Genomic DNA, 27,568 nt, shown 5'->3' on the forward strand with positions numbered 1-27,568 from the left:
ACCTCCAGGATCAAGCGTACTAAGCAAGCACTTTACCCACTGAGTCACGTCACCAGCTCCACACTTGGACTCCCCCCGGCCCCTCCCCCCCTCTGAGACAGGATTTCTCTATGTAGCCCAGGCTGCCCTGAAACTGCCTCTGTAGACCAGGCTGGCTTGGAACTCAGAGACCCTCCTGCCTCTGCCTTCCAAGTGCAGGGATTAAAGGTGTGCGCCACCATCACCTAGCTATTCTTTTTTCAAGACAGGGTTTCTCTGTGTAGCTTTTGTGTCTTTCCTGGAACTCACTCTGTAGCCCAGGCTGGGCTCAAACTCACAGAGATCTGCCTGCCTCTGCCTGCCCAGTGCTGGGATTAAAGGTGTGTGACACCACCGCTTGGCTCTCTTTTTTCACTCTTAATGCACCGAATTAACCCACATCCGTGTTTTCCTTCAGCATAATTATTTCCTTGATCTGCACCATTGTCCAAATAAGTACTGAATACCTTCTTTGTTATTCGGAGGAGGAACTTGAGGCCAGGTGGGAAGAATGATTGACTAAAATCCATCATTTATCGACCAGAAGAGCCTGATCACGGAGTCTTGTGAGATAATAAGGACAACAGCCGCAACAATTAATATTTACTATGCTCACCGTGTCAAGCGTACTCAGCATTACAATTGCATCCTTTATTCTATCTCCTCTTGATAGGCAAGCAAATTCTACTGAAGCTCTGAGAGATTAAGATGCCCCAAGTAGCCCAGGTTAGTCAGTTTTTAAAATGCAGACTCCCAATTGGAGCATATAAACTCCAAAAGAGTTCTGACTCTCAGAAGAAAACACTCCTTTTTGATTTCACAGTTCAAAACCCCATCCAAGCCTTTCCAGCATCCAGTCTAACGCCAGCCAAGTCTGTGGTTGTTTTGAACAAAGATGCAGAGAACACTGTCAAACGTTAGTTCAGGGTGTCAACAGAGGAGGTGGGGGTCGAGAGCGGAAATTTAGGCGCCCGGGGCGTACAGGGCAAGAAGAGTATCTGGGGACCAACAGGCGAGTCACGTGTGAGTGAAACTCGACCTAAGGGGAGGGGAAGGGAAGGGAACCCCCGCCCCCACCTTGGGGCGCTGCTCTGGACGCCTGTAAATGCAACTATCAACTCGGCAGATCGCGTAGTCCATGCCCGGGCTTCCCGGCTTCCCGGCTCTGTGGCGCTCGGACGGTTCCCGGGTCCACCGCTTCTTTCGAGGGCGCAGACGAGGTGAGACCGGCGGACTCCGAGGCCCGCTGTGTCTGGCACGCCCGGAAGATCCCCTCGCGGATGCGTTTTGGGATTGGGATCCTGGGTCTCCGGCGATCCGGAGTGTGGCAGCGCCGAGGAGGCTCTGTGTTACCCCGAGTGTCAACGGCTGCGGGAGGCAAGTTTGCTGGGGACAGGTGAGCAGCTGGCGCCGCTCAAAGTCACCCAGCCACACTTGCAGGTCCCTTCGAAGCGTCCGTTACCTGAGACCCTGGGCACCTTGTCTCCTCTCTCCGACCCCTCCAGTCTTCTAGTCCCTTCTGTTTAGAGCCACAGTTGTCCCTGTGAGAAGGGACCTCGGGGATCACTGAACCGAACGCCCCATTTTACAGATGAGGGGCTGGGGCCACCCCCTGGAGAAGGGGCTAATGTCTCCTTCCCCTTCGTCTTTCCAGCTTGCTCTTCCCTGTCTGTTTCTTCTCCGCTTGCCTGGGTCTCCCCCTCCCTTATTGGCGGTGGCGACCGCGGCCCGGGCGAGCTCCGGTTTCTCCGTTGCCTCTGGTAAACACACCCGCCCGCCAACCACCCCATCCTCCGCCACTGTCCTTATAAAGTCTACAGGCACCAGGACTTCCTGCCGGAGCCCGAGCCCTCTCCCTGGGACTGGGGGGCTGGCGAGTTCTGGGGCGCGCTGCGGAGTGAGGGGTGCGCGGGGGCGCCACGGGGCCCGCCCAGGGTCTCCCTCCACGTGGCAGCTCTGGGGTTGGCCCAGGAGACAGGAGGGACACGAGCGCCGGCTGTGGCGAGCGGGAGGAGTTTTTCTACCCGGACTCTGGAGAGGAGGATGAAAGGCGTAACCAGAATAGAGGGTCTCGGGCTAGCCCCAGACTTCCCTTTCCGCCTCCTGCCCGCTTCTGAGAGTCCGATCTGGCGCCAGAGGCTGGCTAGCCGTCGGTCGGCGGTGGCTACAGAGCACGGTCCGCCCCTTGCTGACTTTGGGAACTTGGGGTTTGGCTCCAGGAGCGGGCTCTGTGCGCCCTGGCCTGGGTAGACAAGCCCGGCAGCGCGCCAGGAAGTTGCTTCGCGCAGACACCCGACCTTTCTAGTTCCTGATAGTGGCCTGCGGGCCAGTGGCGCGCTCGCCCCTGGCACTGCCAGAGCGCGCGGAGCCAGCTCCGCAGCACCGGGCTCTATGGGACCTCCATGAGGGCTCCACCTCGGGTTGGCTCCAGGGGTCTCAGGAGCCACCATCATGGAGTACCCTTCTCAAGGGCCGCTAGGAAGCCCTTCTTCTCTCAGCGCTCTGTTTCTCTGCAGAGTCTCGGCCACCATGGCCCCCACGCTGAAGCAGGCGTACAGCAGGCGCTGGTGGATGGCTTGCACCGCTGTGCTGGAGAACCTCTTCTTCTCCGCGGTGCTCCTGGGCTGGGGCTCCCTGCTGATCATGCTCAAGAAGGAAGGCTTCTATTCCAGTCTGTGCACAGGTATATCCAAGAAAGGTTGGGGGTTGGGGGTGAGGACCGCGAGGGACGGTAGAAGGAGGAGGTAGGAAGTTGGAAAACAAGGACAGGTGGTCAGGCGGAGACAAAGCAGGGCTGCCCAAGACTGGAACACTGGATAAATGGGAACTGGACAGCCGCACTTCTTGACCTCTTCAAGCTTCATGTGCCCTCCCTTAGAATTCTCTTATTCAATGGCCACTGAATGCCGATGTCCTGCTAGGCATCCAAGTCCTGAGACCGCCATTGACAACCTCCAGTCTAGAGTAGTATGTAGACTCTTAGAAGTGCCGTACCTACCTGGATAAGTTATACCCAGGTCTTTTGCATGCTAGCAAGCATTGAGCCACATCACCAACACACAAGGCAGTTCTTGTAAGATCAAGCAGAGCCACACAACCTGGAGTATGAATCTGAAGGACCTGAACTCTTGGCCTTTTCAGGACCTTGGAGTCCCCAGTTTTACAAATCACCCATTTGCATAAAGTTAACAGCCCCGTTTCCTCTAGAATGAATATTGGTGGAAGGTTTCTGTTTTTTCATGTCAATGTAACTTGGTCTTGTGGAGTGGGAATCCTGAACTCTTTGAGAACAGTGACTACAGTCAAAGCCTGCCTGTCTACTTCTGTCGAGTGGGGTTGGGGTGGGGGTGTAGTGGGGTGGGTGGGGGATGGGGGTGGACAGAGCTCTTCATTCAGTGGCTGGGACTTGGTGGATATTTTTCTTTTCTGGAAAAGAGAGTGCTGCACTCAGCGAAAGACCTGTGTGGTGTGTCTCCCTCTGTCCCTTTTCCCACTCCATGTTGTGGAGCAAGCACGGGAGGAAGGCCAGTAGGGATTTGAATCCCCGCTTCCACCTCATTTGATCAGTGAGTTCCTTACAGATTGAGCATCCATTACCTAGGGATAGTGGTGTGAAACTCAAGAACACTTGACAAACGGAAACGCCCTTCTGGCTTCTGGTTCCTCAGCCCAACCCGTTGCCTCTTAGCGTATACTGTGAGTGTGGAAGGACAGGAAACCATTTCCCTGAGGGTGGAGATGGGGAGGTCTTGATATCTAGTCTTATTTGCAGCACCAGCTATACCGAGGAGGCTGCCCCACCCCTCCCACGGTTATCTCTAGGGAAGCAATGGGTTGCACCCAGATGTGGCACCCTGCCCATGTGCTTGGCCCCAGTTACAGAGGCCTTGGACTGCAGGTGATGGAGTTAGCGTCAGGCCTAGGAAGTCAGGGTAGGTCCCTTGCGGTGGAGGTCTGTTTGGAATGACAGGCATTCCAGGATGGTTGAGAGGACCACGTGAGAGACCTTAGAGACACCCATCCACACCATTCTCCAAGCCCTCTGGGTTTCCCCTGGAGACCAGAGAGAATCTTTCTTTTGTCGCCTGGCGGCCTCGGTGTCGACTATAGCCCATCCCGTGGGTTCTCCCTGCCTTCTGCACCTGGAGGTTGTAGGGTTTCACTAAGTTATCTTTACTGAAAATTAATTTACCTTGTACATTTTGGTGATGTTCGACAAATGTATACATTCCGGTATTCATCACAACAGCCAATATTTACATTTCTACCATCCCCAAAACTTTTAAGGACCTGTGTGATTATATATAAACTCCTTATTCAAAACATACAATATACCACCAGATGGTAGTGGTGCATGCCTTTAATCTCAGTACTCAGGAGGCAGAGGCAGGCAGATCTCTGTGAGTTGGAGACTAGCCTGGTTTATATAGTGAGTTCTAGGACAGCCAGAGCTACAGAGAGAAACCCTATCTTGAAAAACCAAAGCAAAACATACACTATAATAGGTCCTAGTGTGTTTGGAATTGCATAGTCACCCCCACAAATTTTAGAGTGTTTATTTTATTGACCCCATTCCCATTAGCAGCACCAGCTGCCCTGTTCTCTCTCCAGGCACCGCTTGTCTGCTTTCTGTCATAGACTGGCACTGACAGATACCACCTATACCTATTTGGAATATTTCCTATAAATGGAATCTTGTCTTTGTGACTGGTTTCTTTCACTTTGCGTAATGTTTTCTAGGCCCATCCTTTGTTCCACATATAAGCCTTATTTTGTATAGCTGACTAACTCTCCATTATGTGTACTGACTACATTTTTCCTTATTAGTTGATAGGCATCTGGGTTATTTCCACCTTTTGGGTTGTTAATGATAATACTCCCGTGTCTATGTATTTATTTTGGTGTGGACTTGCTGGGTTATGAAGGTAACTGTAATGTTTTTCAAAATGACCATCACAGTCTAACTTCTCACCAGCAGTGTATGAGGGGTTCCAGTTTCTCCACATCCTCATGATGGTTGTCAACTGTCTTTTTCATTTGCATTTCCCTAATGGCTGCTGATGTTGAATGTTTTTCTTGTGTTTTTATTGGCATGTTCTCTGGAATAACAACTATTCAGCTGCTTATTTCATTTCTAAGTTGTGTTATTTGCCTGTTTATTTAGTTGGAGATTGGACCCTGGGCCTGACACGTGCTAAACATATATACAGTCTACCACTGAGCTATACCCCTAGTTCTGTCTTTTCACTATTGAAGTGTAAGAGTTCTTTATACTCTAGCTCTAAGTCCTTTATATAGTTTCCCTCTTTCTTTCTTTCTTTCTTTCTTTCTTTCTTTCTTTCTTTCTTTCTTTCTTTCTTTCTTTCTTTCTTTTTTTCTTTCCTTCCTTCCTTCCTTTCTTTCTTTTTGGATGTTGATAAAAATTCTATTTGCCTATTTTTTATTCTGCTGCTCCATTATGCTTAAGAAACCGTTGGCTGAATTTAAGGTCACAAAATTTTGCACCTGTGTTTTCTTGGTTTTGTGGTTTGGGCTCTTACATTTAGATCCTTGATCTTGTGAGGTGCCGACCTGATGTTTTGAGTTGCTTGGAAGTGGGTGTGTGGTTGAGTCTGGTTGTTTGTGATCACCAGTGGTGAACTAAGTGAACTCTTGTCCTTTTCCCCCAGAACATATTTGTGCACTTTTAGAAAGCAGTGCACAGCATCTCTCTGTGTCCCCTTTTCTAATGGCCTCTACAGGCTGGTGGGTGGGATGGTGCTTCCTGTCCTGTCTGATCAGGAAGCACCCATTTTTTTTTCCTGGTACCTTATTCATCATGAATCCTCTGTGACATCTCCAGGAGATGCAGTCTCACAGCAGACCTCCTCTTCCTCTGGCTCTTAAAATCCTCTGTCCCCTCCTCTCCTCTGTTATGATCCTTGAACCTTAGGTGTGGGAGTTGTGTGGTAGGTGTACCAGTTGGGGGCCAGGTACCACATGGTTACTTGTTCTCTGCATTTTGATTGGTTGTGATTTTCTGTAATGGTCTCTAGCTGGATAATTGTTATTTTTCTTGCCAGAGAACAATATGAGACTCAAATGACGCTGTTTAACAAACAGTTGAAGAACTCAACAAATGAGAAACTCGTAACTGAGGTTGACATTAGTACAGGCTTTAGGGATCCTTGGTCACACTGTCTATTTTGGGGACCTTTCCTTCCTGATATATACTCTGGGGTGGGAGCTAATGGGGACTGTCACTCAAAATTTAGTCAAGACCATCTCAGTTCTGTAGTGGTAAGTTTCTCCGGTCCTGCCCAGCCCCGTGGTTTTGAAGCCACTTATAAAATAATCACTCAGAGGCTTAATATTATTTATAAACTGTATGGCCTATGCCTCAGGCTTCTTGCTAGCTAGCTCTTTCATCTTAAATTAACCTATTTTTATTAATCTATGTTTTGCCACATTGCTGTGGCATTACTGGTCTCTTGGCCTCTTGCTGCCCCTTGGGCGGTGGCTAGGCGTCTCTCCCTCCTCTCCTTTTTTCTCTCCGTATCTCTGCTTGGATTCCCGCCTGCCTCTAAGCTGCCTTGCCATAGGTCAAAAGAGCTTTGTTTACTAGCCAGTGAGAGCAACACATATTCACAGCATACAGAAAGACATCCCACAGCACAGTTCATAACACACTAACAAAATAACAAAACAAAGCAATGCTAACAGTCACTAAATATTACTGTTTGTTAGGTCTTTGGATCTCATTTAGATCTCATCTGTGCCATAAGTATTATTATACCCCCATTTTTGGGGGGAGAAACCTGAAACTTGGAGATGCTAAGCAGTGTACCTAAGGTTAGCCAGCTGGTAAGGAGGACAAGGGCTGCTTGCTGTGGGTCACAGTGTTTCCCTAACAAATGTGAAGCTGTGGGCTCCATCCTTAATCCCTGGAGGTGTGTGAGGAGGGCACAAAGTGAGGATTCACTTCCGTTCTGACATAGAACTTTATCACAAAGCCTCATGGGAATAGCCTATGTGTCTCAACCGCCAATAGCCGAGGATTGCTCTGGATGAGTCCAGCTGTCTCAGTTACTGTTCTATTGTGAAGAGACACCGTAACCAAGGCAACTTAGAAAAGAAAGCATTTCATTGAAGACTTGCTAATAGTTTAAGAGGATGAATCCATGGCCATTGTGGCGGAGAGCATGGCAGCAGCAGGCAGGCAGTCATGGCACTAGAGTAGTAGCTGAGATCTCACATCTGATCTACAAGCAGGAGGCAGAGAAAGACAGACTGGTCTGGCATGGGCTTTTGGAACCTCAAAGCCCACCCCAAGTGACCCACTTCCTAATCCTTCCGAAGTAGTTCCACCAGCTGGGAACCAAACATTCAAGTTCCATTCTCCTTCAAACCACCACACTCCACCCCCCAGTCCCCTTGGCTTAGAGCCACATCATAACACAAAATACATTTAGTTCAATTTCAAAAGTCCCCAGAGTCTATAACAGTCTCAACACTTTAAAAAAGTCTCTTCTGAGACTCAAGGCAATCTCTTAATTGTAACCCCTGTAAAATAAAAAAGATTACACACTTCAACATACAGTGGCACAGAATATATATTGCCATTCCAAAAAGGAGGAAAGGGGCATAGTGAGGAAATACTGATCCAAAGCAAGACTGAAACCCAGCAGGGTTATCATGTCAATTATCAAAAGGCTCTTCAGATTGCCCTCTTCTTCCAACTTTTTTTTTTTTTTTTTTTTTGGTTTTTCGAGACAGGGTTTCTCTGTGTAGCTTTGGAGCCTGTCCTGGAACTTACTCTGTAGCCCAGGCTGGCCTCGAACTCACAGAGATCCACCTGGCTCTGCCTCCCGAGTGCTGGGATTAAAGGCGTGCCCCCCCCCCCCCCCCCCCCCCCCCCCCCCCCCCCCCCCCCCCCCCCCCCCCCCCCCCCCCGGCTTTCTTCCACCTTAGTTGACTGCATCACCCTTCTCTCTCTTGGGCTGGTTCCACTCCCTGGGAGCAGCTCCCTTTGGCAGACATTCCATGGCTCTGGCATCTTCAACATCTTGGGGTCTCCGATGCAAGCAAGCTTCACTTTCACAGCGTCACAAAATGGTCTCTCTTGGGCCTCCATGGAGGGACTCTTTCCCTCCACAGTGGCTTTCCTTAAGCAAGGAGAAAGATTCCAGAATCCCTTTACCACTAACCTTCTGGAGCCATGGGCTTGAGGCGGCCACGTTCTGCTGCTTGCTGGGGCTGGAATCTGCCCCCTCCTTAGATTATATTTGCATAAACCTCACTCCTTCATGCTTTTTAGGCGTCAGATCCCTCCAGCCCTTTCCTTTCCCAGGCTGCAGGATTAGCTGGGTGGAGTCTCACTCTGCGGGAACCACTCTTTTTATTCCATTCAGCACCAGACCTGTCTTTAAACTTCTTATCGCTGACGGAGCACAGGACTTGGCTCCAACGTTACGTTCCCTTCTGCCCTAGACAAGATTTTACCAGCTAGAACTTAGTCCTGAGGTATTTTGGTGGTGTGGCTATGTCACCGGCAGGAAAATATCAGGAGGAAGCGAACATGGATTAGGAGAAAAGGAAAACTGAATCATTTTAAATTTGCTCTGCGTGTATGGGACTCAGCCCATCCTCAGATCCAGGTGTTTCAGGTCCCTGTCCCCATTTCAAAGGTGGGCCAGGCCTCAGGGAGTTTCAGCAGCATGGCTAGTGAGGCCAGGCTCTGACTACAGGTGCCTGCTTAACCATGACCCCGTTCCCAGGGGTTCCCAGACACGATCGGTTATTTACAAGCCACCCTTGGAATCTTATCATTTCTGTGTGCCATAGTTACTGTTATTTAAAGTGTGATGTAGCCTTGGGTTTGATGTTGTATGTACACACACATACATATTTATATATCCCTAAGAAATATATACATTCATGCGTGTTTCTAATGCACAAATAACTATTAACTGAAACCTCGGAAACCATATATGACCTAACCCCACTTCGAATGCCCATGCCGTGTGTACAGCCAACTGTAATGTGCCTAGGTCACCCAGGTAATAAGGAGCAAACAAGGGCTGGGATATAGTGGTGGTCACCTTGTTTTCCCTTTCAACCCAGCAGCCTCGCTCACTTACTGAGTGCATCCCCCCGCCCCCATGGAGCATCCATCTGTGAAAGCGGGACAGTTGGATGCCAAAAACTTACTCTGCTATGACTCTTCCTGGATGCAAGCTCTTTTTTTTTTAATTAAGAAATTTTTTATTCATTCCACATACCAACCACAGATTCCCCCCATCCCTCCTCCAGCTCCCCCTCAGCCTTTCCTCGCAGCCCATCCCCTACCCCCTCCTCTGAAAAGGTCTGGACTCCCATGGGGAGTCAGCAAAGCCCAGCACATTCATCTGAGGCAGGTCCAAGTCTCTCCCTCTGCATCAAGGCTGTGCAAGTTGTCCAGAAAGCCAGCTCATGCACCAGGGATAGATCCTGATCCCACTGTCAGGGGCCCCTCAAACAGACCAAGCTACATAACTGTCTGGCCCATGTGGAGGGCCCAGTCCGGTCCCATGCAGGCTCCACAGCTGTTGGTCTAAAGTTCATGAGTTCCCAATGGCTTGGTTCGGCTGTATCTGTAAGTTTTCCCATCATGGTCTTGATGCCCCTTGCTTATAGAATCCCTCTTCCCTCTCTTCAGCTGGACTTCTGGAGCTTGGCCTGGGGCTTGGGCGTGTCTCTCTGGATGCAAGTTCTTTAACCAGCCCCTCAGAGTGATCAGGCTTCAGGAGCTAGCTCATATTGAATCCACAAGAAGTTGATTGATTAAAACAGAAGAACTTATATATTAGTGGGGCTTGAGTGGCCATTAGCAGTCCGATGGGCTAGATCCTGGAGCAGAGTACACATATTTGCTGGCTTTAAAATGTACCTGGGAGCATTTCCAAGCTGGCCTGTGGGACAGCTAGGATGGGTGGTGTGGTGAATCTGCACTGGCTCTGGAAATTCTTTTGAGTTTGAATTGGAGGCCACTGTAGGCTGCTGGGTGGCCGAATGCTTTTGCTTCTTGGCACCTCATCATCTGCAGTGGATGTGAAGATTAAGTGAGACGTGGCTCAGAACAACTGGCGCAGAGTAGGTGTTTTCCGAAAGCTAGTGGGATTGTTTGGGAGGAAACTTGTCGTTTGATTATGAAAGACTTAAAGGCATGGACAGTGTCTAACTCAGGGGCTACAAATTCAGCTGCGGTATAAGGGCAGGAGGGTGATAATAAATGAGACCAGCTGGGCAGGTGTAAGATAGCCAGCATCTGGGAGCTGGGAGATAGACATGTCTGTTCAAGAAGGACAGCCCTGGCACAAGACGAGGCCACCTTCAGCAACGGCTAGAACTTTCGGACTTTCTCTCCCTGCCTCCCGCCCTCTTCTCTCTCTCTTTCGCCCTCTCTTTTTACTATGTTGCTCAGGTTGGCCCAGAACTCCTGGGCTCAAGCCATCTTGCCTCCGTCTCCTGAGTAGCCAGGACTACCGTTGCATACCACCAGGTCCAGCTGAGGTCCCAAATTTCCAATGAACTAGAATTCTGGATTTTTATTTAATGCAACTCTCAACCCAGTTTACTGGCAGCCTAGCAAAACATGGGTAGAGAGAGAATCCGTGGTGGTTGCCTGTTTGTGGCCTTTGGTCTGACTTGTCCCTCTGTTTCTTCTTTCTTTACCCACTGCTCCAACACAGTGCTGGCATACAGCAAATGTCCAGTAATCAGATGTAGGATAAACCCATGTGGACAAACCCAGTGGAGAAATGGATGGTGATGATAAAGACAGCTAAGTAAGAGGGTTAGCATGGACTCAAAGGCTGAGTAGTCTAACCTGCTAAGGCCTTCCTCCAGGTGCCTTAGCCATTTCCCTAACCTCCCAAGGTAGCTGGTACCGCCCAAGGCAGTTCCTTTTTTTGATAGCTTGCTCTTATGATCTGACCGATCTTTATGTTCTTTTTATGTTAACACACGGATCTCATTACCTTGTGCTACCTGTAGGTCCTTTGGCAAGTTTGAGGGTACTTGAGGTCAGGGTCAATGGCCACCCTCTTTCCCAGCACCCAGGCACAACCGTATCCCTCTGTTCTCGTCACAGAACACACTAACTTTGTATTTTTAGTTAATGATTCTCTCTCTCTCTCTCTCTCTCTCTCTCTCTCTCTCTCTCTCTCTCTCTCTCTCTCTCTCTCTCTCCAGATTCTCACACATAGCTTAGGCTGGCCTGGAACTCCCACTATGTAGCTCAGGCGGACTTCAAGGCGATCCTCCTGTGTCCACCTCCTGAGGGCTGGAATTGCATTCATGGTTGCAGAGCACCATGTCCAGCTGAGGTTCCACAGCACGCCTCCCTCTTTTAATCAGCATCCATTTGTTCGCTGCCACGAGCCTTTGGCCTTCCAGTCTTAGGGTGCGATCGTGTGGGTCTGTGCTCAGCCCCACTGTGGGCGGGCTATTTCAAGAGCTCTTGAGTGTGCCTCAGCCCTTTCCCCCGGGCCAGGCTCTGTGCAGAAGTCTCCTCACTGTCTGCAGCTGAGGCTGCTCATTCTCTGCCCTTGTTAACAGCCCAGGGCCCTGAGGCACGGGCTGAGGGAGTGTCCCTGGCCAAGACTCCAGAGTTCGTCAGGTGGGCGGTGGGAATGGAGACCCTGTTTGGGCTGTCCCTTAGGCAGTACCCCGTTTTCCCCGGCACTACCCAGAAACAGTTTGGAGGCAGCCACCTCATGGCTCAATGTACAAGAGTTAAGTCAAGTCACCCTCTGTCCCCTTGACTGGCCCTTTGCTTGTCTCAAGTTCGCAGCTGACGGGCCCTGGAAGGCAACGCTTTGGTGTCATTATGTGTGGGGTGGGATGTTTTGTTAATGGACTCTTGGGGGCTTGTGACTTACAGGGTCTGTGCAGAGCGGTGCCTGGAACGTAGTTAAATGCTGAATAGTAAATGCTAAACAGCACTAGCTGTGATTATCAGAATGTATTTATCGAGAAGGCTTCCTCTGTCTTTTATGTGCATTCCTGTTTGTTGCATACATTAAGGAACCAGCCACTGACTGTGCCTCTCGATTTGGGTTGTTCCCCACTGCGCTCCCCAGTGACTGTGATAACGTGGTCCAGTCTTCCATGTCCACTTTCTCAACTGAGCTAGGTGAAGCCTCAGATTGAGAAAGTATGTGCGTCCCTCAGGGCCAGATGCTCATTGCTGTCACTCATGAGCTCTTTCTCCACCCCGGCCAGAGCATATAGGACTCCACATTACCTTCGGAGACACCTGGTTGGTTCAAGTCAGAGGCCTGAATTGGAAGGCAGGACCCCCGGGTCAGGCTGCCTTCCTGTTTCTGTTGCCCATGCTGAGCCCTTCCCATTCCCTCCTTAGCTGAGAACAGGACCAACACCACCCAAGATAAGCAGCACCAGTGGCCAAGCTGTGACCAGCAGGACGAGATGCTCAATCTGGGCTTCACCATTGGCTCCTTCCTGCTGAGCGCTACCACACTGCCTCTGGGGATTCTCATGGATCGCTTTGGGCCCCGGCCTCTGCGCCTGGTGGGCAGGTGAGGTGCCTAGATTGTGGGGACATGCAGGGCCAGGAAGACGATGCAGGGGATGGGAGGCTAACAGGTCTGTGTCCTTACAGTGCCTGCTTTGCGGCGTCCTGTACTCTCATGGCCTTGGCGTCCTGGGACACTGAAGGTGAGCCCTCTGCCCTCATGTGCCTTCTCTAGAATGGGCAGGATGAAGGCGACCTCTGACCCCAGCTCCTGCCTGTGGACTCCCGTGGCTCCACAATTGCCCTCATCTGTCCTTCTCTCTCTTCCCAGTTCTGTCTCCACTGATATTCCTGGCACTCTCTTTGAATGGGTTTGCTGGCATCTGCCTGACGTTTACCTCGCTTACGGTGAGTATGATGGGCATGTCCCGGCAGCCATCCAGACACCTGGGCGTGGGTGGGGTTAGGAGTGAGTGAGGAGGGCTGGAGAGATGGCTCAGCAGTTAAGAACATTTGCTGTTCTTCCAGAGGACTGGAGTTTGGTCACCGTTCCCCCCCCCCCCCCCCCCCCCCCAAGTCCTACAGCTCACAACTACCTATAACTGGAGCACCAGAGAAACTGGCACCCTCTTCTGGCCTCGGAGGGGACCGCACGCATGGCACACACAGAATCACACTCATACACATGAATAAAAATAACTAGAATCGAGCAAGAGAATGATGAGTAGCCCAGATCAAGTGCCTGTGTGTGTGAAACTGTGCAGGTGGGAGCTAACGGCAGGCATGGAGCTGTGCGTGGGTGAGACTTTGTGTGTGTGTGTACTGAGCCTGTGAATGTCAGCTCAGCTCTGTTCCCGCACGAAGCCTACAGTACAAACAGGACTATGTCCTCATCTTCCAGAAGCTTCTATATGGGAACTAGGGAGGGGTGGAACAGAAAACCCAATAAGCAAGCAAGCTAATAAATCATGTCAGCAGTCATAACTCCTGGGAAGGAAACTCATCTGGGTAAAGTGGCCGTGAGGGTGAAGGAGCAGCTTGGCCACGTGGACCTTTTACCACATCAGAGTGGTGTGTGTTGTGTGTGTGTGTGTGTGTGTGTGTAAGGACTTGAGTGGAAAAGGCATTTGCGAGGTTGCACCCTTGTGAATTTATCAATAGTTAACTATTTTTGACCCAGAAACCTAACCTTTCCGTGTGACTCAACCTCTTACGTACCTGTGTAAGTTTGTTTTACTGTATATGTTTATGGACGTCTGTGGGTACGGGGGTTAAAAGTTTAGCAGGGTGGGGGTGGGAAAGGAAAGTTCCTGTTGGGCCATTTCTGGTTGTTTATCTCTGATGCGGCCAAATTGGATGTGTTTTGGCCGAATTTCTCATCCCAGCAGCTGCCTAATTTAACTGCAGCTGGGGACATTTCACAACTTTCAAGGAAGCTGATCCCTTCCGATCCACCCCTCTGTGCGGCAATCTCTTCCCGCTGTGCAAATTGGCTCAGGCCTCCGAAATCTCTTCTGGGACTGGAGTAGGAGGCTTGACCTGGACCCTGCCCTGGGGTAGTAGAGGGGATTGAAGGGCCAGCCAGTCTGCGCTCCTCTGCGGTCATCGCCTCATCTCCAGCCAATGGTGTGGCCGGCCGCCTGCCCCGCCCCGCCCCACCACTTGTTAGCCCGGCCCCTGACCTTTGCTATTTCAGACCGCCAGTGGGCGCTAACTACGGCCAATAGGCTACCTCCTGGGTGAGGCTGTGGTTAGCTCCTGGCAGTGCTAGGCTGAACCTCTTCCACCCTTGAAGGACAGGGACCTAAGTCCTGGCATCCTCCCCTGGTATCATTGGCAGGGTGCATGGCAGATAGAGGACTCTAGTGAAACCTCTGTTCGAATGGGAGTCGGCTTGGCCTTACCATCTGTATTCCCTTGGGGTCAATGGCAACTCCCTTTTCTGTTTAAATACTTGACTCCTCATTGCTATTTGAGGTCTTTTTACTGAGCCTCTGTTCTTGTGGCCTCTGCATGACATCTAAGGTCCTATCCAGCTGTGTTATCTCCTAACCCTGGAAGACAGTGGGATTAAGGGAGGAGGTACACAAAGCATCAGGAGGAGGATTTCGCCTGCCCTTTCTCTGAGGGCCAGGCACACTGTTAGTGCACAGAACACATGACCATCAGTTAATTCATTGCTGGTGGGCATTCTGGGCCTGCTTTGGTTATCAGAACTACCTCCGCTTCGTCCTTACCTTTCTGCTCTCTCCATGACTTATCCAGGTTAAGCAGAACCTGTGGGCTGTGGTATTGGGGCCACAGAGAGGATTATCGGTCACTTTTGTGTTGCAGGGTCATCCATGGACACAGCCTTGAGGGGGTCAGAACAGGGAGGACGTCTTTAGGGCTGTGAACTTAGGTGCTCCTCTTTCCTTCACAGCTTCAGTTTTGTTTTCGTTTTAGAAATAAGTTGGACTACATCAGTGTTTATATTTATGTCCCATATATGTTTCGTCTGCACGCATGTCATTGCATCATGTGTGGACCTGGTACCCTGCAGAGGCCAGAAGAGGCTATCAGATCCCCCGGAACTGGAATTATAGACAGTTGTGAGCAATGTGTGGGTGCTGGGATTTGAACCTCAGTGAGCTCTCCTGCCCCCAGATCAGGGCTTCTTAACACCTGCTCTGGGGGTTTATCCACAGGTGTCACTGAATAAAGGGGTTCCATGAACAAAATCCCTGGGGCAATCCTGGGATGAGACAAAGTTAGAATTTCCCTCTAGGGATATTTCTGGTGCCCAATTTAGATGCCCAAGTACATTGGAAGTATGTTGGAGGGGGTCAGAATGAATGCACTTCCCAGTGTGGGTTTTCCCTGGGGACTTTTCTGTGGGTCTCCTGGGGCTGCCATTCCTGGAGTTCACTTCTAGAAGTGCCAGGCTGGAGCCTCCAAGCTTCCCTATGGAGTTCTGAGACAGGGGAGCCCAGGGTGATAGCAGCATATCACTAGCTCATAAGAGTTGCTTTTTCCCTCAGCTGCCCAACATGTTTGGGAACTTGCGCTCCACTTTCATGGCACTCATGATTGGTTCCTATGCATCTTCCGCCATCACGTTCCCTGGAATCAAGGTATGGAACCCTCGGTGGGGCTGGGTTGTCTTTTTTCTTTTTTACACTGTGCGTGCGTGCGTGCGTGCGTGCGTGCGTGCGTGTGTGTGTGTGTGTGTGTGTGTGTGTGTGGTGTGTGTGTTACAGTTGGACTCACCCGTGCTTGTGCGTGTGGCAGCCAGAAGTTGACATGGGGACTTCTCTTGCTCTCTGTCTTATTTTCTCAATGAATAAAGAGCGTACAGTTTTGGCTAGACTAGCAGGCCAGTAAGTCCTCCGGGGTCCGTGTGTCTCCACACCACAGCCCACAACGGGTTGCAGAATTGTGCTGCCACGCTCTTCCCTGACGTGTGTGATGGAGGTCCAAACTCTACCCGCTGAACCACTTCCCTAGTCCCCTGAGCTGTCTTTTTGCCTTGACACCAGAGTTGGTGTCACTGGGGCAGAGTGAGTGGTGCTTTTAAGTCCAGAAGGCCAGATAGTTGGGCTGTATCTCCCTGCCAGAGAAGCCGAGGAACTTGATCTAAGGTCACAAAGCAAGTTGATGCCAGAGTAGATCCTGGTCAGGCCAGCCTGATGGGCCTGGGAGCTGGTGGCCTGAGCTTTAAGCTTGCGGCCGGCTGGAGGACCCTGCTTCCTCCTCCGTCAAGTAGTCCGTCCAAGCACTCTTGCCTCGGGATCCTGCCCTCGTTCTTCAGGGTGGACCTTGAGAAGTTCTTCTGTTAGTTTTGTGGGCATTTTCGCCCACCTTCTCTGAAGGAGTTTGGAGTGGGTAAGCTTGAGGAGTACTATGTTACCTCTACATGCTGAACGGGTGCTGTCTATTGAAGCTTTGTCTTGCCCTCAGAAGGAGGAGCCCAAGGCCCAAGTTCCTGCAAGAGCAGAGGTTTCTCCTACACAGTGACCAGAGCTCTCGGTCGGAGGCTGCCAGGGAGAACAATTGGAGACAGTTCTCTTATCAGAGGGGTGGTCGCATTTGTACTAGATCCCAGTCAATTCAGAACCTTTTTGTTTTGGGATTAGAACCTTACCGGATTACCCCACCTCCCTGCACCAGGTGCGCTTGTGTGCATTTGGGAGCTGTGAGATAAGGCTCCTCAGGTTGGGGTTGCCTCTCCAAGAGGAAATGTGCTATCGAGGGGAAGGCTGAACCCAGAGCATTCATTTCCCCGTACATATGATATGAAACGTGTGTGTGTGTGTGTGTGTGTGTGTGTGTGTGTGTGTGTAAAGCTGGCATTCCTGTCCAAAGCAGTAGTGAGATTTTCTAGGCATGTTGAGAGAGTGGCAGGCACCTTCGGTACTTTGTGAGAATGACTCCACACTCCTTCAGTGGAGCTTGGGTACAGGAAGGGATGGAGCGGCAGGCTTTCTGGGTCTGACTTTTAATGTCTGGCTTTGGTTTCTCCACCTGCAAATTGGGTATACGGATTGGGATGGGAGGGACCTTGGAGTCCCGGTCTCCAAGGTTCTGCCTTTGTGGGGCCCGAGCAAACTGGCTTCCTCCATGGCCTGTCCTTCCCCGACAGCTGATCTACGACGCTGGAGTATCCTTCATGGTCATCATGTTCACTTGGTCGGGCCTGGCCTGTCTTATCTTTCTGAACTGTGCTCTCAACTGGCCCGCAGAAGCCTTCCCTGCCCCCGAGGAAGTGGATTACACGTGAGAGGCTGGGAGAGGAGGTTGGAGTATGAAGCAGATCCCTCCCCCTGCCCCCGCCCCCCGCCCCCTGCCCCCTGCTGTACAGGGCGGAGGCCAGGCCTCTTGATGGTGTCATTGACAGAATCAGCTTTAGCCTTAGACCTGGATTTGGAATTCAGTTTTGCAAATGGCCTCAGACTTCTCAGCTCTGCTTTTACACCTGAGCCACCTGCTCACGGGTGTATTTTTCTTAAATAGTAGGGCTGGCACGCAGGTGGTAGTCAGCATGTGCTTTATTATTAAGGGCAAGATTCTCTCTGGCTTTGGAGGAGAAGGCCAGAGTAGGAGACCTTACCACCACCACCACCCCCGAAATAGTGTTAAATGTCACGTGGACCAAACAAGAAGCTTCCAAGCTGCCAGTTCAGCACACTGCTTTTTGTGGGGGGTGGGAGGGCAGCCTGAACGCCAGCCTTTTCCAGCCCCATTTCAGTTCGTCAACAGCAAACAGCTAGGTGCTGCAAAACCTAGCACGTGGGGGAGCAGTCACATCGGTGACGTTCATTGAGTACCTCCTATCTGCCACGCACTGTCCCCACCCCCAAGTAGCTGCATGTGTGTACGATGTAGCTGCTGATATTAACTCCATTAATGACAAACTGACTGGCTGAAGGTCCTAGCACTGGAGAGAGGGGAGGCGAAGTCTGGATGGGAGGAAGTTACGCCGCCTCCTCCATGAAAGTAGACCGAGAGAAAAGCCCTCATCTGCCCTTCATTTACTGAGTATCTGTGTAAGCGGGTGCCCAGCCAGGTCCTGAGCTGGAGAGATGGGGGCGGCAGTAGGAAGCGTATTCCTAGGGATGTCTGTGCTGGATAAAGGGTGCTCAGCGTCCTCGGACAGGCTGGGATGGTGCCTAGAGGTTGAAGTTCAGCTCTGCACAGCTATGCTCTGTTCTGACTGTCGGCAGGAAGAAGATCAAACTCATTGGGTTAGCCTTGGACCATAAGGTCACAGGTGACCGCTTCTACACCCATGTAACCATCGTGGGCCAGCGGCTCAGTCAGAAGGCCCCCAGCCTGGAGGAGGGGACTGATACCTTTATTTCATCCCAGGATGTCTCTGGTACTTCAGAAAAACATCAGGAGAGTGAGTGTCTGGTTCCAAGCCTGGGTGTGTGTTTGTGGGGGGCGGGGCAGGTAGGGCACATTCTCGTCCCTCCTTGCTCTTCACAACACCCTCTGTGGATGGTGTGGATGTGGAAATCAAAGCTCAGTGAGATCTGGGAAACTCAGATTCAGGGGTACCCTGCTGCATCCTCCCGATGCAGGAAGGAGGAGCTTCCAGCACAGGGAGAATCTCCTGACCTGGGAGGCAGCTGATTCTTTGCTCCCCGCCCACCTGTCATCAGTCTCCCCGCCTGTTGCATCAGGCACAGCCCAGTCAGAGAGCTCACACAGGCGGCGCCTTCCAATGTCTGGCCCACTTACGCCCCCTGCTGGCCGTAGGTGGAGATACGCACGAACCTGAAGTTCACTTCCCAAACATACCTTAGCTCTCCGGGGGAACCAGTTACTTGATGGGAGCACCGGCTTTGGAGTGGGCAGGCGCGAGTTGGAGTCCTGCTTTACTTGTGTGACATTATCATGGGTCCTCACCCTCGCCTTCCTCATCTTTTAAGCCATCAACCGACAGGGAGGTTAGTGATGAGGACCGGAAGACTCGATGGCAAAACAAGCTCTCTCATATGGGTCCAGTCCTACCATGATCCCCCGCCGGTCATCCTCATCGGAGGATGGTTAAGAGTAGGAGCCCGAGGCGGGTCCCCCTGCCGTTTCAGCCCTGTGAGCTCAGGCAAGCCATTTGTCTGCCTGAGCAGCTGTTTCCTCACCTGTAAAATGTGGGAAAGCCGGTCTCAAAAAGCCGGGGAGGGGGGCTGCTGCAAAATTAGGTTTGGTAAGATAAAGCTCGTCACGGATGTGGCCCCGAGCAGCTTGCCTCATAGTTGTTGCTAACAGACGAACACAGGAAGCCTCTAGAGGTCACCTGACAAGGTGCTGCGGAGGCTGTTACAGAGCCTGGCAGGCGCTTGAGGAGGATGGTGTACCTGCACCTTTTGTCTCCGAAGAGACACGTCCTTCTCTGGAGCCACACAGTTACCGTCTTAGCACCACTAGACCCACAGGAGCTGGGAGATCGAAGGTCTGGGGGGGGGCTGACCTCCCACTCTCTGTCTCCCCAGCCTCTGTCCCTTTTCGCAAGAGCCTCTGCTCCCCCATTTTCCTGTGGAGCCTCGTCACCATGGGCATGACCCAGCTGCGGGTCATGTTCTACATGGCTGCCATGAACAAGATGCTGGAGTTCCTTGTGACTGGTGGCCGGGAATACGGTGAGGCTCTTGGGAAACCCTGTGTGTGTGTGTGTGTGGGGGGTTGGGGGGGGCGGTGTGCGTGGGGGTGAAGGATGGGACTGGAGGGTCATCTGGCTCTGTGCCCCTTCACCGTGTCTGGTCTCTACCCACAGAGAACCATGAACAGAGACAAAAGGTGCAAGAGACAGGTAGGGAGATCCCTGGCCCATACTCACTCTGACCTGTTCCCTTCTTTGGGCGGGGCTCACCCTGACTGTTTCTTCCTCTGCTGGGGGTGGGTGGTCGTGTCCACCGAGCTGCTGGCATCCTGACCCCAGTTCTGTTCCTGCCCAGTGGAGTTCTACTCCTCCGTCTTTGGAGTTATGCAGCTGCTCTGTCTCCTCACCTGCCCCCTCATTGGCTACATCATGGACTGGCGCATCAAAGACTGCGTGGATGACCCAACTGAGCGCGCCCTGAGTGAGAGTGCCTCCTTTGGAGATACCAGGTGACCCACAGGGTGGTGCTGACGGGAGCCCCGACGAGAGTTTTCGTTCCCTCCGTGTTTGTGTGTAGAGCATTTCACTTCGTTCTCCTAAGAGGTCTGAGAAAGCACTTCCCGGTTATACAGATAGGGAAACAGGCTAGAGGAGGCAGGGTCTGTTTGGCATACGAATACCTATAGTTGAGGGCTGGCTGTACGCTGGGCACTTTGTATCATTTGCGTCCCAGAGCACCTCTATGAGGTGAGTTCATGATGGCCTTGACAGAGGAAGAGACCTGGGTTGTACCACTAAATAACCACACAGCCGGCTCCTAAGCCAGGTGTCGTAAAGCATAGACTCCTAAGCTTACCTGAGCTTGGAGACTTCATGCCTGTCGTCCAAGCAGGAGGCTGAGGTGGGGAGGTTGCTATGAGTTTGAGGCCAGCCTGGGCTACATCATCGTACTCCGCCTGCTTTGGCTCCAGAGTGAGACCCTGTTCTAAGACAATGGCTAGGAAAAGGGAGGACTGGGTTATCAGCTGTCTCTTGCTCTGAGATGCATTGCCCTGTCTCCAGACAGCAAATGTTGACTATTCCACACAGCTGCTGCGGGGAGGGAGTCTGGGAGTGCCTTCGCTGGATGAGTCTGACCTGGGGTTTCTCCTCAGGTTGTGTTCCCTCCTCCTACCACAGCTGGGCCATCTGAAGTACTGCCTGAGGGAGAGCTGCTTCCCAGCTTTGCCTGTGTGACTGAGCGTGGAGTTCAGGGCCTGCCAGTGTGGCCTCTGTGAGGGCTACTTTGGATATGGCAGATGGCTTCCTGACAGGAAGCGTTCTGGGAGACGGGAGAGGTGAAGATAGGAGCTGTTGTGTCTTCTATGATTTTTTTCTATTTTGAGACAGGGTTTCTCTGTGTAGCTTTGCACCTTTTCCTGGAACTCACTCGGTAGCCCAGACTGGCCTCGAACTCACAGAGATCCACCTGGCTCTGCCTCCCGAGTGCTGGGATTAAAGGCGTGCGCTACCACGGCCCATGTTGTGTCTTTTATAATACAGTCTTAGTAGCGATAGCTATCAATCTGTCATAGTCTATGGTCACAGAGTGAGCCTGGTGGAGCAGAGGAAGGCCTGGAGTTACCTTAGGCTTCTGGCTGGCAGGAGACTGAAATTGGATCTTGAACTCAGGACTCTTTTTTTTTTTTGTCCTGAGAATGTGGGAGAGGGGGACTAGAAGAAAAGGTGTCTAAGGGTGGGCCCAGTGGCTTCCGTTTGTTTCCTGGGCTCCAGCCTTTCTCTCTCTACTTTCTGCTCTCCATGTGTGACCGCCCATTCACAGAGCCCATCCTCGGCAGATGAGCAGTCTGCACTCATCCCAGCCTGCTTTCCTCTTTCCTGAGCTGGTCCCGAGCTCTTGGTTGTGGTTCTGGGCGGTCGTCATGGCGAGCTCCGCCCAGAGGGCCACCTGGTTTTTGTGGGACAGTTGGTGTGAGGAATCCCTTCTCCACCTTCCTTCGTATCTATGATCTCCTGACTTCAGTGTGTGTGAGGGGACATGCTTGGGACACTTGCCCTGCCAGTTCCCGGGCTTCTGGACATTCTGCATTCTGGGCGTAGACCTGTAGATTGACGTTTAAGTGCCCCCGAAAGTTGATGCTCGTCTAGTTAGGGAGGAAACCACACTTATGGAGAAACGGCTTTCTTTGTTTTTTTTCAGGTGAGTGTGTATGTACGTGCATGAGCGTGCACATGTTTGTGGAGGTCAGAGGACAACCTTGGCTGTTGTTCCTCAGGTGCTGCCCATGCTGGGTTTTGTTTTTGAGATAGGTTCTCTTATTGATCTGGAGCTTGCCCAGTCGGCTAGACTGGCTGGCAAGTGAGATCCAGGGACCCACCTGTCTCCACTTCCCCAGCATTGGGTTTACAGGTGTATACCACTACGCCCAGATTTATTTTTTAGACGCAGTCTAGCACTCATTATGTAGTCCAGGCTGGCCTTGAATTCACAGAGCTCTGCCTGCCTCTGCCTCCTGAGTGCCAGGATTAAAGCGTGTGCTACACCTAGATTTTTTTTTTTAAGCATGGGATTTAGGGGTTAGAACTCAGATTGTTATGTTTGCAAGGCAAGCCCTTCATTGGCTAAGCCATCTCTCTAGACAGAGAAATGGTGTTCTGCCTTTGTGGCTTTCCTAACTCTGTAGGCGCACCAGCAGGGGTTGAGACCAGGCTGGTACCAAGGAGCTTCCAGGAGTTCCAGGCAGCAGCCAGTGATGGCCTGTTCTTTTCAGGGATGGGACTGCCACCAAGTTCACCAGACCACGCTACCGAAAGATCCAAAAGCTCACTAATGCCATCAATGCCTTCACCCTGACCAACATTCTGCTGGTTGGTTTTGGCGTCACCTGCCTCATCAGCAACCTCCACCTGCAGGTACCTACCTACTTTCCTCCACTCCTCTCCATTCCTAGCCCTCTCCCCTCCCCCATGGGAATGCTCTACTGGCGTCTGTATACCACAGAAGCAGGCCTCTGTTCCGGGTCTGTTTCCCGGGTTCTCCGGCAGGTGTACCTATTAGATTATGTTGGTGGGGGTTGGGTCAGGGCAGAACTGTATAGATGGCCCGGCAAGACCCATGTCCTTCTTCTCTCTGCCTTGATCTTTCTGACCCTCTTCTCTCTCTTGGGTTTCAGTTGGTGTCCTTTGTCCTGCACACCATGGTTCGTGGTTTCTTCCACTCGGCCTGTGGAGGTCTCTACGCTGCAGTGTGAGTCACATGGACCATGTTGCCTTCTGGAGCTTTGCCTGAGTAGTTAGGGATTTTTAGCTAGAGCTGAAAGGGGCCCAACTTCCTCTAAAGCAGCCTTTCTCCTGGCCTCCCTTCAGTAGTGACTGTCAGAGGGGAAAGTGATCATAGAAGCTAGTGATCACAGAGAGCCCACCCCCTATTCACAGAGACGCCAAAGTCATGTCTTTCCCGAAGAAAATGGGAAGGCCTGGTCTGATGAACTTTTTGGCCCAGGGCCTGGGTTGAGGCCTCCCTCCCAATGCCTGTCTTGGAGAGATTTCTTATAGTGTCCCGATGAACATCCCTGGTTCCTTTCTCTCCTCATTCCAACTGCAAGGCACTGTTGAGAGACTTCTCTGCACGGATCACATCACGCAGTGTCCCTTCCCTAGAAGGGTCTGGGTGGGTGTTTGCCTACACCTCCTTATAGGGGTCTCAGCAGAGGTCAGCCCCTCCCCTGCACTGTCCCAGCCAACGCCTTCCAGTCGCCTTTGATGGCTTTTCTCTGAACACTCATATCCGGGGTATCTGCAGTCCTCTTGGCTCCACTTTTCACGTGCCCACATCTGGTTTCCCAACCTTGACTGTCTCAGTTCCCCTCCACCCCACGGTCATCGCCAGCGTGGATCACTGCCAAGCCGCATCACCTCTCGCCGGCGCTACCCCCATTTGTTTGTGTTTTTTTGAGACAGGGTTTCTCTGTGCAACCCTGGTTGTCCTGGAACTCACTCTGTAGACCAGGCTGGCTTCGAACTCAGAGACCCTCCTGCCTCTGCCTCCTGAGTGCTGGGATTAAAGGTGTGCACCCCCCTCCCAGTCTCCTTTCAACATGGGCTGGCTCACTAGTTAGGACACAGTAACTCTTCACATCTCGAGTGGTTTCTCATCTCCCCTTGCTCCAGAATAGGGCCAAAGTTCCTAAAGACCTGGACCTAGGACATCTTGGCCCCTTTCCTTCCCCAGGCTCCCTGTCCCTCTCCTTCAGCCGACCTGTAAACAACATACCCTAAGTATCTTCTTTCCCGAGGGCCTTTGCACTTGGTGATGTCGCTGGATCATGCTTCCCCCAGGGTTTACAGTTTTACCTTCTCACCTTCTCAGGGGGCATACCTATCTGTCTTTTTGGTATGGCTGCCTCTGGCCACCGCATCTGCAAGTCCCTGGCTCCCCTGCAGGATCCCACCTCTCTCTTTAGCTTTTCTCCTTAGCTCTTAGCATTAACACGCTCTGCACTTATTTATCTTGTGTATACCACCGCTCAAGAGAGCTGTTTTAGTTCACTGCTTTTCTCCAGCACTCAGAACAGCGTCTGCACAGAGGAGAAGCTCGGTAAACATTATGGAAAGAACACCACGAATAGCCCAGTGAAGCTCGTCCTATCCCTGCTGTTAGGGGAGGAAGTGGGAGACCGAGAGGTTGCTGGGCTGGAGGAGGTGCTGCCTCTGACTCTGGGATGTCCTTCTGGATAGGTTCCCATCCAATCATTTTGGGACGCTGACAGGCCTTCAGTCGCTCATCAGTGCCCTGTTCGCCCTGCTGCAGCAGCTGCTCTTCATGGCCATGGTGGGACCTCTGCGTGGAGACCCCTTCTGGGTGAGAGCTGGTTCATCACGGGGCCCAGGGAGCACTTCCCAAGACTGGGGAAGGGGCAAGGGCTGGCGTGTGCTGGCACCTCTCCTTGCATCCCAGCCAGGAGGTGCCTTGGAGATTCCCTCATGTGGGTTTGTCAGGCTGTCTGCTCATCAGAACCCTTCCCGGAGAGTTAAAAACACACGTCTCCCAGCCTCACGTCAGTCACTCTCTTGATCTGGTTCCAAGGGTTTGCTTCTATTCTGTTTTATTTTTAAAAGCTTTATCATGTGTGGGGTAAGTGTGTATGAGTCTCCTCATGCTTGTGTGTGTCTATGTACATATGTGGAAGCCCAAGATTGACATTGGGAGTATTCCTTGATTGCTTTGCACCTTATTCACTGAGGCAGGGTCTCTTCGTTGAACCCAGAGCTGAGCAATGTGGACAGTCTAGTTACCCAGTTTTCTCCAGGGAACGAGAGTTACAGTTGGAGCAGCACTCCCACGCATATTTATATGGATTTTGGGGATCCGAACTCTGGTCCTCATTCACGTGCTGAAAGCTTTCCCCCTGATCTATCTCCCCAGCCCCAGGATTTGTTTTAATAGGGTTCCAGGTAAGTTGTGTACTGGCCTGGCCAGAGTCCTGGACTGCGTGCAGGCACCTCTGGTCCCATTCACTAGAATGACGTGATTCAGGCATCCTCTCTCAGGACTCTTGAAACAGGGTTCAGGGCAGGGTGCCTTCTGTGTGGGTATCACTGTTGTCATTAAGGCCTTTCCTCGCAGAACTCTCATCCACCTCCCTGATTTCTGCTTGAGGGGCGCTCCGCCATGGACCCTCCTTCTGAGAGAACTGTGACAAATTACCCTCCCCCCAGCTTGCTGAGACGTTGCTGTGCCAAGCATACTGGCTTTTTTCTTGTTTCTTTCTTTTTCTTTTCTTTTTTTTTTTTTCACGTAGTCTTTCCACAGTAGACCTGTGAAGGAGGCACTCAGATGAGATTCTTTGCCCAAAGTCACACATGAGTCATGGAGTAGGATGTGATCCGAGGGAGCTTGTGAAGGGCACAGTCCTGGGCGTGGCAAGTCATCTGTGCTCCAAGCTGGCTAGATACCCGTCTGGTTCTTTTGACCACGCCCAAGAACTTCTTCTTGACACTGCAGGGGGATCCTACTGGCTGGCACGAGCCAGGCTTCCGGGGCATGGGTGTCGCCACTCCAGAGAGTGTTGCATCGTGGAGCCCGACCGTCACTTCCTAGACGTTAGTGTTCTCACCTCAGCCCCTTTGCCAGGTTGCTGACCATCTGAGATGCTGGTGAGAGAGTCACCACACCTGCTGGGTCTGACCATGTTTCTTCTCCTGATCCTGGACCTGGAGTACAGGTGGCTGAGCTACCCTCCCCGTTGGGAGTCTCAGGCCAAGTCCCTGAAGAGGGTGCATCCTGCTAGTCCTAATTGGACTTTCTTTTTTTTTTCTTTTTTTCTTTCTTTCTTTCTTTCTTTCTTTCTTTCTTTCTTTCTTTCTTTCTTTCTTTCTTTCTTTTTAGTTAAAAGGGAGGTTTATTAGTGGTGTAACTTACAAATGAAGGGATAGGTAGGTTGCAGGGTCTAGGGAAGGTGTGTCGCAGTCTGGCGGTGTTCTCTGGAAAACTCGGCTTGGTTGACCTCTACCGTCCAGGGTCCAGGAACAGAGAGAGCACGGCACATCTGGATCTCTGATCTTTAGGGCTAATTGGACTTTCTTTGCTTCTCTTTCCATGCTCTGAAGGTAAACCTGGGCCTCCTGATTCTTTCCTTCCTGGGATTTCTGCTGCCTTCCTACCTCTTCTACTACCGGTCCCATCTCCAGAGAGAGTACGCCACCAGTTTTCCAGACCCACAGAAGGTGCTCAATGATTCCAAGGTGGCTACATAGACTCCCGAGGCTAAGGGACTTGGAGGACAGACAACCACGGCTTGATAAAGCAAAGGGAAGGCCTCAGTGGCTTCTACCCGCACCGTGTGCATGGAGCCGAGGGACCGTGGAGTTATAAATACTAAGAGTTCTATTTTTGTAGGGACTTGCAAAAAGGGAAACAAAACAAAAACCTCCAAAACAAAACAAAACAAAAAACCAGCCTTTAAACATCTTCTCCAAAGCAAGCTGTCCGTTAACTGAAGACAGTGCCTATTCCAGTGGTCCTGGGACGTCTTCTTGGACTGGAGGAAACCAGAATGTGGGGCTGCCCTTTCTCCACACTTGCCCCAGGAGCCTCCTCTGTGGCACTGCCTCTGAAGACTCATGGGATCAGCGAACAGACTCTCCTAAGATCGCAGCTGCCGAGTGTGCACACGTACATCCTGTGCACATGCGCATGGCGACCTTTCCTGCAGGAGGGGCTGAGGTGCTGGCTGTATCCACGACTGGGTTGGGGCTGGAGGGCGGGTTCCCTCCCTGGTGCTGTTTCTTACAGGTCTTAGAGGAAATAAAAAGGGAAATGAACATCTGGCTGGTGTGTATCTGACTGGAGGGAGTGGGTTATGGTCTTTCCACACCTCCATCCCTCTGTCTCACCAGGCTTGCCTCAGAATTTAAGAAGGATGATGGGAGGGGGGATGGGGAGCTGGAGAGATGACTCAGTGGTTAAGAGCACTTCTCCCAGAGATCCCAGGTTCAATGCCCAGTACCCACATGGTAGCTTACAACTGTAACTCCGATTCCAGGGGATCTGACACTCTCATACAGATATGCATGCAGACAAAATGCACATGCAATTAAATATAAATAAATAAAAATATATTTAAGAAGGATGCTTTACACCTGTCTCTCCATCTTCCTCTTCTCAACTGTGTACTGCTTTGCCATCTGTCTTGGTTACTTTTCTGTTGTGCTGACGCCATGTGCAAGGCAGTGTATAAGAAGGAAGAGTTTTTTGGAACTTACAGTTTCAGAGGGTGAGTCCGTGACCACCCTGGCAGGAGGCACGGCAGCAGGCAGGCAGGCAACAGTCAAGGGGCAGAGAGAGAGAAAGCTAACCGGGGATGGTGTACATTTTTAAGACTCAAAGCCCACCCCAGTGACACACTTCCTCCAACAAGGCCACACCTCCTAATCCTTCCCAAACAGTTCCACCAACTGGGGACCAAGTATTC

The 27,568-nt window shown here is 51.6% G+C and overlaps 1 protein-coding gene across 1 annotated transcript; it reads left to right on the forward strand.

Moving 5' to 3' along the window:
• The first annotated feature begins 727 nt into the window (after positions 1–727).
• Positions 728–26,920, forward strand: Slc43a1 (solute carrier family 43 member 1). Its single transcript, XM_028894204.2, has 15 exons — positions 728–1,414; positions 2,535–2,701; positions 12,401–12,578; positions 12,662–12,717; positions 12,846–12,922; positions 15,535–15,627; positions 17,136–17,269; positions 18,217–18,395; positions 19,489–19,635; positions 19,770–19,805; positions 19,951–20,104; positions 22,367–22,508; positions 22,769–22,842; positions 24,333–24,456; positions 26,205–26,920. The coding sequence occupies exons 1-15, from the start codon at positions 1,299–1,301 to the stop codon at positions 26,349–26,351; spliced, it is 1,824 nt and encodes a 607-aa protein (XP_028750037.1). The 5' UTR covers positions 728–1,298; the 3' UTR covers positions 26,352–26,920.
• The last annotated feature ends 648 nt before the right edge of the window (positions 26,921–27,568 follow it).

This window comes from Peromyscus leucopus, chromosome 4 (genome assembly GCF_004664715.2).
Source record: "Peromyscus leucopus breed LL Stock chromosome 4, UCI_PerLeu_2.1, whole genome shotgun sequence".
NCBI lineage: Eukaryota > Metazoa > Chordata > Mammalia > Rodentia > Cricetidae > Peromyscus > Peromyscus leucopus.

Bases quoted from the DNA above. Each gene is read 5' to 3' on its own strand.
- Slc43a1 (XM_028894204.2), top strand. From the start codon at position 1,299: ATGCGTTTTGGGATTGGGATCCTGGGTCTCCGGCGATCCGGAGTGTGG. The intron at 17,270-18,216 runs GTGAGAGGCTGG...GACTGTCGGCAG, and splicing joins CCCGAGGAAGTGGATTACAC to GAAGAAGATCAAACTCATTG. The intron at 18,396-19,488 runs GTGAGTGTCTGG...CTGTCTCCCCAG, and splicing joins TTCAGAAAAACATCAGGAGA to CCTCTGTCCCTTTTCGCAAG.